We start from the raw sequence: 11,973 nt of genomic DNA on the forward strand, positions 1-11,973 counted from the left end.
CAGATCATTAATGTATGTGAAGCTGATTTGTTTTCTTTTTCTTCTGCATATTTTATTATTTATTATTAAATATTTCTAGAAACTTTTATTGTGGCTGGTCCTTTAGAGAATACTTTTAATATCTTGAGAGTACTTATGCTTATTTTAGTGACACTGTGGCTACTCCTGAAAGTCTTGCTGCATTGGTCAAACTCTACCATTTGTATTAGTATTAATTTTACTCATTATAATTGGGTACCCCTACAAGAGCCTTAGAGTAGTTGACCGGTGGCAGAGTAAATACCTCATAATCTTGGCAGAGGGGGAACAGTTGGTAAGTCTGTGCCAGCTTTTCTCAGGTGTGTGTGTGTGTGTGTGTGTGTGTGTGTGTGTGTGTGTGTGTGTGTGTGTGTGAAAATCAAATATCCAAGTGTGTATGTCAGCTACTGGGAACAGGGGGGGCAGAGCTCCAAAGTGGTCAGTGTGGAATCTTGTTTGGGGCCTGGAGAGAGAGAGAGAGTCCAGCCTCAGGTCTGGAGTGTGCTCTTAAGGGAAGTTGTGCATGGCGCAGAGAGGTGATTCTAAAAATACTGTGTGTATCCATCTTTGCTCCTAGTGGCCATCCCTTACCAGTGTCAGTTGTGAGGAGTGAGTTTCCTTGATTACTGTCCCTGAGTAGGGACCAAACACATATTAGATAGAACTTCAAGCCTTGAGTTGAGTGGGACCAAATACTTAAGTTCCAGGTTCATAGGTTAAGTACTAGGCAATCAGTCTGCAGACCATTATAAGCCTATTCAGTAACCCATTTTCAAATGTTCCCATCAGCCTCAAGGGGAACAACACAGAAAGACTTGGGGAAAACTTTGAAGCTTTCCATCCAGTTGTCCAAGTCTATATGAATTTGGCAAAGATGTTACTCTGCTGGACATGTAGCAGAAGTTTGATTCAGCGATGTGGGATGCACTGGGATATAAATCTTCTTATGCTTGTGTGTCTTATTTATTTTTTGAAGAAGATTTTGTTCCTTTAACACAGTAAGTGAGGAACCTTTTGTTCTGTGAAGGAATAGAAGGTACATGTAAACAACACAAATATATAAATGTTAGCAAGCTTGTTATAATGGGGAAAGTAATTTAACCCACTATTGTCAGGGTCACTTTGACTGTAATATGGTCATAGTAGTATATGCTGCTACATGTTTATCTTGCCCCACATTTTATATAGAAAAAAATGATAGTGTGAAAAAATGTATACATCAGCATTATTATGCCATTAAGGAGAATATAATAAATGCCTTAGCAAAACATAGCAGTGTGTGTGTGTGTTAGGATTTTTAATACATTTGTGTTTTTCTTATTTTAGAAAAGGTGTACCAGAATGAAAGGGGGGAATGGCAGAATAATTTATTAAGAAAATTAAATTGGCATTTATTAGATAAAGAACCAGGTTCAGATGAAAATATATCCATCGGTAGTGTTTTAAAATGCAGACATGCTCAGATTTCAAGCAAATGATTGTTTGTAAATGATATTATTTGTATATGTTTAATAGAATGCCAGTCCAGTTTTTTAATTCTGATAGTCTTTGGAGCTAAGAATGCTATTTTTGTCCATTAATATACAACTAAATAAATTATATAAGTATTAATAAAAATAGAGACAGCATAAGTTATTGTAGGTTGCAAACAGTTGAGACAAACCATTTTTTGAACATGGATGCAATTTTTGCATAAATGTCACCACATTTTATAGTTATAACTGGGATATAAATTTAAAAAGCTCATCTGTCATCCCTTACTATTGACGTACTGAAATGTGATCCCATGTAGCTGGTGCCATCCTTCTTAAATGCTTTCTCCCTCGACTAAGGTGTTTGTATCTGGGACTGCACTTCTTTCTACAGGTGTGTATTTAATGTGATCTGTTCTTGGATGTTCACTCATTGCATTTTCTGTTTGTGTCTTTCCAGCTGACTTTGCAAAGCACAAAGTCGAGAGTGGCCTGCTTTGAAGAATTATGAGAGGTCTTTGCTCCCTGTACACAATATGATATCCAATTATTCAGGACCAGGGGCTGTTGAAGAACTGCATCTTTACCTGCCAAGATGGTACATCGGCTTGCTAGTGGTTTGAAGTACCCCAAGATAAAATGAAGTCCAAATGTGACAGTTTGTCAAACTGGGACAACTAAGTGATAGCATTGAATGTTTCCTTCTTCTCCTTACTGAATTGTGTACTTGTAAAACATTCATCGTGAAGTTGTTTTGCATTTTTATAAGGGAATTTTTTTTTTTTTTTTTTTGCATTTCAGGTTGTTGAAAACAGAAGTATTATTTTGAGATATGCAAAGTTATGGTCTACTTGCACAAATTAGGAGTGGAATCCAGACTGTTGATTACTACATTGAAATGGAGATACTAGAGTATATGCCAGTCCACTCACTTAGTTGGACGCACAGTATGTTACTGTTATGCATGAAGTCACTACATTGCAGGTGGTAAGGACCTGCATTTACAATGGTTATAAAACCTTTCTTAAGAACTGAAATATAAGCTGAAATTATCAAATCAGGGACTATTTAGATGGTGCCAAGGAAATAGTTTTTCTTTAACTGTACATGAACTGTGAAGCCTGTACAGGGGCAGAAATAGTTTTGCCAGTGCAGTGAAGTTAATGCAGTGCAGCAACTGTACATCACCGTGTACCTGGCACTTAAATGATATCTCTTCTTGTATGCAAAGTATAAAAAGCTTTTTCTTGTTTATATTGACTTTATCATGTATAAAGGGCTTTTGTATTAATTCAGTATTCCTTTGTGACATATCCGGTTTTGCACTGTTGCAATACTATCTTGCTTGTTGAGACAGTAGTACTGTTTTGCAAGCTGGACGCATTTATTTTTATTTCTAACTGCACTCATAGAGTGTATGCTTCTCTTTTCTCAAACCATTATATGCAAGGTTAATGAGTTGCAATGGCTTTCTTTGAATATATACTTTTATCTATATATTTTTAATGTTGTTCTTCCCACCAGCTGTGATTTATTCCTTCCAGTGTGTGACCCACTACCCTGACTTATTTACCCATCTATAATTGACCTTAATGGCTTCAGGGAGATAGTGTCACAGGACAGCTGTGTATGTACATACATTTCTCTGGATGTTCACAGTTCAGTGTGTTATTAACTTTGTATGTTATAGAGTCTAGTAGGTTGTTGTGTTGCAGGTCTCTACCTAGGGCCATTCTTGCAGTGCCAGACCTCTATCTTCTCCTCAGGGTGGTCGAGTTAATAGCCAGACATTCATTACTATGCTTCCTGGTCAGTCATACAACCAACAGATAAGATACTAACCCTGATTCTTGGCAGCAGGGTCAGAAATAGTTCCTCTGTACTTGTAGGCCAGGGTACCTTTTGCACTATTTTAGAATATATTTCAGCATATAAGGAGAACTGTGGCATTTTGCCCCCTGACACCTTGCTCTTTTTATTCTGTGGTCCTGTTGACTCTCAGAATTAGTCTTTAGTTCAGTGTAATTCTGTTTAGTATTTTGCAGGCTGTCTGCTGTCAGAGACATTGGTTTTATGTAATGGTAGGGAATTTTGTTGTTACCTCACTAAATAAGGCATACTCATAGATGAATGGGGAAAGAGGAAGAAAAGCAGGCTTGCTGACTTGTGCAGAATGGTAGCTATCATTTCATGATTGGGAATTTTATTTTTCTGCTTCAGTTGTGTTTCTTACACCTGACAGTCCTCATAAAGTTTTCAGATAGCTCTCCCACCTGCTCCAGTTGTACTGTGCTTGAGAATGTAATTCTGAGATTGTTACTCTTTAAACCAATACTCTACTCTAAACTCTGTCATGCATTTTACCTATATTCCATGTAACTTGTTTCTAAATGGCTTTCTTACGTGTTACAGTGCAGGTTCATCAACAGGCTACTTTCTTGCAGTAATATTGTGTCTTGCAACAGAACCAAATAAATTCTCTCCTTCTAACACAGACCTCTATATGTGGCATCAGTTGTTATGCAACTGGTGTATAAACTTGTAAAAGCCTACATTATCTAACGTGGAGAACACTGTACTTAGTGGGTCTTTAATTGGACTCATCTTTTAGTCACTGTTTGCTGAAAAATTTGGAAAATCCTGTATTCATGGTCGTCCACATGCCTATTCCAGCTCATTTCCTAATTTAAAGGGGTGAATAATGCATTAAAAACATGCAGTACTGATAAATGCACTGGGTGACACACAAAGATTATGATCAATGCATGGGATAATATAATAGCTTGCATCCCATGGTGACTGTATCGGATGGTACACAAGAACATGCATCCCCTGATAAATGCATGGGATAATACATAAAAGCTTGCATTGGGTGAAACATAAGCAAATGCATCCCCTGATAAATGTAGTCGGTGACATTTGAGCATGTATCCCCTGATAAATGTATGGGATGATGCACAATAGTATGCATCCCCTGGTAAATGCATTGGGTAATGTATAATAATATGCATCCCTTGAGGAATAACGTAGTAATGCATCCCCTGATAAATGTAGTAGGCAATGCATAAGAGCCTGCATCCTCTGATAAATGAAACAGATGACACATAAGAGTATGTATTCTGTGCCAGATGCATGAGATGATGCATAATATTCATCCCCTGTTAAATGTACTGGGTGATGCACAAGAACATGCATCCCATGATTGATAAATGAACAGGATGTTACATAAGAACATGCATTCACTTGCATTGGATGTGATGCATAGAACCATGTACACCTTATCTGTGTTGCCATGAAATTATAACCCAACACCAGCCTTGTCTTTTGTTGAGTTGGGGGAGGTCATGATGACAAATACTGTCATAATTCACTATGGGGAGAAGTTTTTGATATGCTTGTAATCAGAAAGAAGGTGCTGTTCAACAGCTTTTGGCACAGAGACCTACAAGAGAGTCATTTACTCAGTCCTGGGTCTAAATTAAAGCATCACTATAAGGGCAAGCATGTAGAGACCATGTTGTGGCTTGACTGCCTGTAAGGTAGGTCCACTGTTCATTATGGTTTGTAGCCTGTCCAGGTGCTGAGCTCATTCTTGGCAAGAGAAAACCCAAGCCCCTACCTTTCCTCCAACCTGGAAGAAGAGGTGGGAACAAGAAGAAGCATGACTATATCTCTGACTTTGGGATGGGGAGTATTGTGGAGTTTTAATGTCACATAGCCATTGGCTCATCAGTAGGAGCCAAGGATTGACCAGACTGATCTTGAGGACCAGTCACTTATTCCTGGATGGGCAGAACTTGGGACTGAGAACTTCCCTCTTGGGATAGCCCTCCTCACTCTCAATCAGGTCAGTGGTTTCATGTTGGAGGGTCCATCATGTCATCTTGCATCTCATGGTCTAGACACTATTAGATTTTCTACTTGTCAGTCAGCCATTTTATGCTCTCTTAGTTGCCATGAGTGTCACTGCTTTAGTAATAGAAGTTCTCTCCACCAGACAAAGCCTGAAGACTTCCTTGGCCCTTATCTTCTTGCTGAGAGGGATTCATGAGAACGATGCCTCTGGAGACATCATGTGGAGGAGTGTTTAGTGGCACGAGACATTTCTTATGAAGGGTGGTGAGAAAAAAAGTGTTGGTTAAGTAAAATCTGCAGTTTAATCAGCTGGTTAAAAAATGGAAAAACTAGGTAGTTAAACTTGTCTGTATCTGCTTTTGGCTGTGTTCGTCTGTACTCCCAGTAAAACTTGTGAAGTTAGATCAGTCAGGAGGCAGAGTGACCCATTTGTCAATTAGGAAAATGAGTATAAGGGACCTGTAGGAATAGGTCATTGCCTCAGTCCCCACTTATTATGGCAGCATCTGCTCCTTGGTTAAAAACGCGTAGTGAGAGGTTCTATCCAGGGTCTTTGACTTCATATTCATCTGTGCAGCTTCCAGGACAAGGTGGAGTACATGCTTCTTTTTCCCTCATTCTTGGAAACTAGTCATTGAGTCTTTGTTGCAGCTCCATCTGCCAAATGACTTTTGTGCTTGTGTTTTTTATTGCTTGTTATCACTAGTCAGAGATTTGGCACTGCCATCACATGACTGTCAATAAGTTTTTTTTTTTTGTGTGGTAGCCTGATACACCTTGAATGCCACTTTTCAGTTAAGCCACTTGAGCAGAGAATTTTTAGTACATTTCTCTATGGTTACCCTAACTAACATCTTGATCTTCAGTTGCCGCTGGATTTCAAAATTCTATCTACAGCTTGATGAGTCTTCATTGGTAACATGCTAGTAGGCATGTACCACCGTTGCTGCCTCTCTCAACATATGCCCCTGCATTTGACATTGTTGTTCTCTGGTGGTCACTAGCCACATCAAAACAGTCATCTAAAGAGAGTACTTCAACCTTGGCTGGTGTCATCACTGTTGACAGGCACAAAGGACTTGGAAGTGATTCCTTGTAAAGTAAGGGCATTGAACCTTCATATTTCAGTAGTTCTAGTCTTAATGTTGATATCTTTTGAAAGGCTCTTCAAATGTACTAAAGTAGCTTGAATTGTCTGGCGCACTAAGAAGGTTTTTCTGGGAAATCTTTGAATTCCCCTTTAGGTCAGCAGAATGGTGGAGTACAGTTCACCCTTCTTTTGGAGTTGGTCCTTATTGATGTATTTTAATAGGTATGTCTTGAAGCAGAGTCTAACATGTAAGGGTTTCTTATATTTCCAATACCCCATGGAAAAAAACTCTTAATTTTTTTGGGAATTTTATGCCCCTCAGCTTATATTTAAAGACCATAAAATCCACATTTTCTCTCCCTTGACAAAGAATGCAGGAGTCTTTGACAGGATGGGGAAGTGAATATCTTCTTGTATCAGCTTGTTGCTGATATTTGTATGCTACTTCCTTTAAATAACCCATTTGTTATTTTCCTTTATTTTTGTCAGCATTGTATATGCTATATTCTGCTTCCAGATTCTTTGATCATAAAACAGTTGAAAGCATGTTGACGTTGGGCATTGTGGTAAACTTTTATAGCTTGTCATAGCATTGTTTCAGCTGATGCATCCATCGAGTCTGCTGCATTGGTTGCACTTGCTTTCATTGCATGAGGCACTTCAGCAGCATATTCCAGACGTCTCTTTTTGAGGAAAGTTTTGTTTGTTTTGGGACACTCAGTCAAATTATAGCATTTGGTAATGTTTGAAGGAGTCTGCACAGGAAAAAGAATTTATGCTGTTTTATTTTGGGCATTTTCCTGCAATCCGCAGCTGAGATTTCACAAGCATTTTTCCCAGTATCCCCTTTATAAAGCTGAGAAATATCAAGATACTTATTCTCTCCTGCGAACTGTAGTAACTTATTAACATTCTTGACAGTCCTGACTGTGAAAGCTGTCTTTAGAGTCTCATGCTGGAAAGGTTTTCTCATGATTTGAGAACCTTTTTTTGCCCTGGGAGTGCACCTCCCTCCTTAAATGGGCATGCCCACTTTCCCTGTTTCATCAAACTCACAAGTTGCTTGTATGAGCTTGAGCTGCTTGGGCTGAGCTTTATCCTCTGTATACCACTGACACAGGCAGATTACTAGATAAACATGCACTGGCTGATTTATTTCTGGAAAGGGCAAAGTGTTAAAATTTGCCACTAGTGCAAGAGGTTCCCCCTAGCCCCTTGATATCAGAGGAGGGGGATAAGCTTGTTAGCCTGCTTCACCAAGTCATGGGAGGGTGGGAGTTGTTTGGAAGAAAAGTGGAAGGATCCTTCCTGCGGCCTCAGACCTTTTATGAGAGCAGTGCCATGAGGACAAACCCAAATGGGCTAAGTTTAGGCATGAGCACTCAAGAGACAAGACTTGTGTCCAGCTGTCTCCCATTCCCTTTTGTGATGTGCTTACCTACAGCTAGTGAGTTTGAGCCCAAACTGGTCCTCCAGTTCAGTTAAAGAACTTGACAACAGGGGAGTTGCACTCTTGGTTCCTAACCTGGGTGTACATCCTGTGGTTCTTGCACTATCCTATATTTGGATGACATGGTTGACCAATCTGCTTTGGTTCCTTGAGTCACTTGGTCTGAAAATAAAGGTACTTGGGACAAATTATATTGCTTCTGGGACCAGCCTTCAGACCTTCTTGGTTGAGCTGGCCCCTCGTCAGATAGAGTTAATGTAACTGGTTGTCCTGTGCCTTGGAGCCTGAATGACAAGCAATCATTTGATGTTTGGTTAGAACTCAAGCAGTACATGTAGCATTTTAGCACTTGGGAGGTTTTTTAATCCTGTTTCAGCCATGATACAGTTCTCACATCAGTCTCCATTGCACATATGTTTCCCTGTCACCCGGCACTGAACTGTTACTTTTTCACCATGTGCAAACTCAAGTTCATGGTTAGCAAGCTACTTTGTTCTGTCTTTTACCTTGTTACCGTTTGTCTGAGTCAGAAGATTTCAAAACTATGTTTTTTGAGGTGGATAGTGATAATAAGACCACCTTTTCCTTTCTGGTTCTGTCCTGGATAAAACCTCTTTTTTTGGTGATGCTCCCAGGCTCATGAGGAACACTTTAGTGTGTCCTGTTGCTCCTTTCCTATTCTCCTTGCAGAATTTCTTGGAAAGAAATATGAAGAGCCTTGGTCCAACCCTTCCTTTTAGCATGTCTTTAGGGATGCCATTTTGGTAGCCAAGAGGCAGCCAAACTCTGCCTTTTGTTCCTGAAAGGTCCCTTTTAAGTCGTACCTGTGTGTAAGATGGGTGTTTTATTTAGCATCCTAGTGCACATTTCTATATGATCTTTTAAGTGTAGTATAGGTTCTAATTTCCATATGATGTTTTCAGTCCAGTGCAGTGTTCTCAGAAACTACAGCATTTTGTAATGTTGCTGGACAAGGAGTCCAGAGAAGTTGTGTATGTGTGTGTGTGGGGGGGTTCCTTTTTTTTGTCACATTAGCAATTATGATGCTCAGCTCTTTGCCTGTTCTGTGCTTGTCAAGTTTTGAAGACCCTAGGAAAAAGCTGTATAATTCTCCTAAAACTGGTATCAAAGTAGGTTACCATTGGGTGTTGTCCTCGGCCTTTTCACTGGAATACCAAGCATTTCTATGCATCTTTTGTTTGTTCATATATTTTGGCCAATACCATAAGTTTGGGAGTGTGCATGATGTCTTGGGTAATTTTGTATATAGTGATCAAAAACAAGATCCTGGATACCCATTTTATGGGAGCAGGGCATTTTGGCTAGCATGTTCAGAACTTGTTCGCTTAACTCCTAAAGAGGAAGTAAGCTCTCTCCTGTTTAGAAAGCCTCTCTCAGCCCCCCTTTAACCACATTTTCTCTTCCCTGTAAACCAGGCCAACTTCAGAAGAGGAAGAAGCTCTCTGATTTCTACCAAAAGTCTTCAAGCAGCAGGCTGTCTTGTCCTCTTCAGTACTAGCAAAGATGACCAACATGTCAACTTTCCCAGGAGGCCAGTACAAAATGTTATGTGAGCTTTTTTTTAGTGCCCATGGTTTTCACCAAGCTGTTGTCAGTTGCCTCAGAAACCTTACACTGACAGTCATGTCCAAATATTCAGTAGATCTGGCCATGAGGTAGGTGCAGTCCCTAGGGCAGGACATAAATTTGACGAAGTTCTGCCTTCCTGCCTAACCCTGGCGTAGATGAAACACTTGATTAGGGTAAAGCTGGACATTGTACATGGTCATTGATTCCTGCTCTTGGAGAATGTCTGGAGGTTTTACAGTGGTTTCCTGGATGAAGATGCAGTGTAGATTTCAGATGACTCTACTTCACCTGCAGGGCTTGATCCTGTCCACACTCCTCATGGTACATTTCCATGCCTGAGGATTCTGGTGGTGGTCTTAGCTGTGACTTGTTAATGGCTTCAGAGCCACGATTCACATACAGACATGTTACTGGTGTTAAACTATTGTTGCCAAGTGCCCGAGTAGTGGACCATTTCCCATAAACCTTTTGGTGAGTCTTCCCTTCCTGCAGCTGAACCAATTGTGTAACTTGATGACAAATGCTTTGCTTGCAGGTTAGGAAAACCACCCCTGCCTTTGCTGCTTTTGCAGTGCAAGAAACCCTTCTTGGAGAGGTGGAGTTCCACAGCAACCAGTTGTAACAACAAGTTTTCTTATTCACTTTGAAGGCCCTGAAAAGACAGCTGCTTCTGGGATCTGTCATTATCTTTTCAGATAACCAATCATTTTTGTGAAATCTAAGCAATCGAGATGGTGCACTTTTCTTTTTTCTCTGCCAGAACAAATGGTATTCCTTCTGGGACCAGCCCTCAGATCCTGGACGTGCACTCGCATTTCAGGCACTGCAAGAAGGGTGCATGAGTTAGAAATAATGACCATCATTTTTGATGTAGGGAGGGAAGGTTTGGCATTTGCCAAGCAGATGTTTCCAAGTGGATTTTCAACTGCATTTTCTTATGCCTTCACTCAACATTAACTGCCCATTACAATTTTCTGCATTTAAGGTTTATAACACTAGAGGATTTGCTGCTTTCCGTGCTTTCTTCAGGAATGCCTCTTTTGCAGACACTTATGCTGTGGTGACGTGGTCGTCTATGTTTACCAGGAATTATTGCATCAGCCATGGCTTCATAGAGTTGGAAGATGTTTGGGATGTCATTCTTGCAGGATTGCACTATCTTGGGCAATCCTCTAACTATCCCCCAGCTAGTACTACTAAGCATTTATCATATCATGAAGGGTCCTCATAGTTAAATGTAATGCATACAATTATTTTTCTATCATTTGTTTTAATAATTTGTACCAAATCTGATTTATTATCTTTTGATTTACAGGCATGTGTTAGCTTTGGGGGGGGTGTTAAATTCGTGGACAAGCATGCTTATGTAGGTGGTATGTTATGTCACACTATGCATCAGTCAAACATAAGAATGTCCTCAAGTGTTTGCTTAAAAAGTGCCAGATTCTAATTGGTGGAAATGTATAACCGAAAGGGTGGCCCATTAAGGAGAGAGCTGTAGTAGATGATCTTGAAAGTGTAGTTCTGTTTTGGACTGCAGGAAGTGGAACAGTAGGTGCTTTCTTGTGGAGGACTAGAAACCTGTTCCTTTATATCTTCCTGCCTTCTGTTTTGAAGTTTTTTTATGGGAGGGGTCTAACTTTAATTCTGACATCAGAAGCTTATAAGCAGGATGCTCTCTTCCCCTTGACAACTCTATTCCAAGTGTAGGATCCTGCCGGTACATAGCTTCTGGTCAAGAGCAGACCATGACATCTTGATTGTCAGCACAAGAGACAGAAATTCTGGTGGCAACTGGCAAATCAGCTGCAGTCAGTTATGACACAGGACTGAAATCAGCTGCAATCTTTTCATAGGAGAATCCATTCTCTGCTTGCCTTCCCACTTTGGGACCAGAGTTACTTAACTGTGCAAATCCGTGTCTTTGCTGCTTCAGACTGTCATGGTTTGTTGGATGGCAAACTGTAATGTTATGGGTCTTCGGTAAATAGTTGAAATGCACAAGCATTGAATCACTGTAGATCAGTGCCAGAATATTGAAAAACACATGTACTAAAAACCAAACATAATTAATACACCAGAATTGCACAACAATTTATTGGTTCTTATTATGAGTTTTAAAGATGTGCAAAGATATACCATATGATTATTTCACATGCTTTGGCAGTGTTGAGGTGGTTGGCCATGAGAGCTTTGGCTAAATGGCTGGTTGCTGCTTCTTTACCAAAAAAAAAAAACACCCTTTTGCTAATGCAGAGAAAGGGCATTTTTGGTGTGTTGTGTTCTATCTTTAGTGATGTGTCAATGATAGACCTTTGCATTTTTGTCTTTGATACATCTGTTTACCAAACGCTTTAGTTTCAGTTTGCATTCATTAAGGCAACTGTCCTTTAGGAGAACTATGCACTGCATGTGTGCATTTACAGAACCGTGTAGGTTTCATCCCATTGATGGTTATGCTGCTGCAAAGTATCTGAGAATTTTCCCCTACATCTAAC

At 40.0% G+C, this 11,973-nt stretch overlaps 1 protein-coding gene across 2 annotated transcripts in view; it reads left to right on the plus strand.

Moving 5' to 3' along the window:
- The window catches only part of NF2 (neurofibromin 2), a 1,458,300-nt gene extending 1,446,586 nt beyond the window's left edge, over nucleotides 1–11,714 (plus strand). For both annotated transcript variants that reach the window (XM_044068458.1, XM_044068457.1), the window contains one exon: nucleotides 1,951–11,714. Coding sequence is in view for 1 of the 2 variants with exons in the window: in XM_044068457.1 (XP_043924392.1) it covers nucleotides 1,951–2,001 (51 nt within the window). In the remaining variant the exon portion in view is untranslated. The remainder of the gene's footprint in view (nucleotides 1–1,950) is intronic.
- The last annotated feature ends 259 nt before the right edge of the window (nucleotides 11,715–11,973 follow it).

Source organism: Protopterus annectens, chromosome 4.part0 (genome assembly GCF_019279795.1).
Source record: "Protopterus annectens isolate FY-2018-M chromosome 4.part0, PAN1.0, whole genome shotgun sequence".
Taxonomy (NCBI): domain Eukaryota; kingdom Metazoa; phylum Chordata; order Ceratodontiformes; family Protopteridae; genus Protopterus; species Protopterus annectens.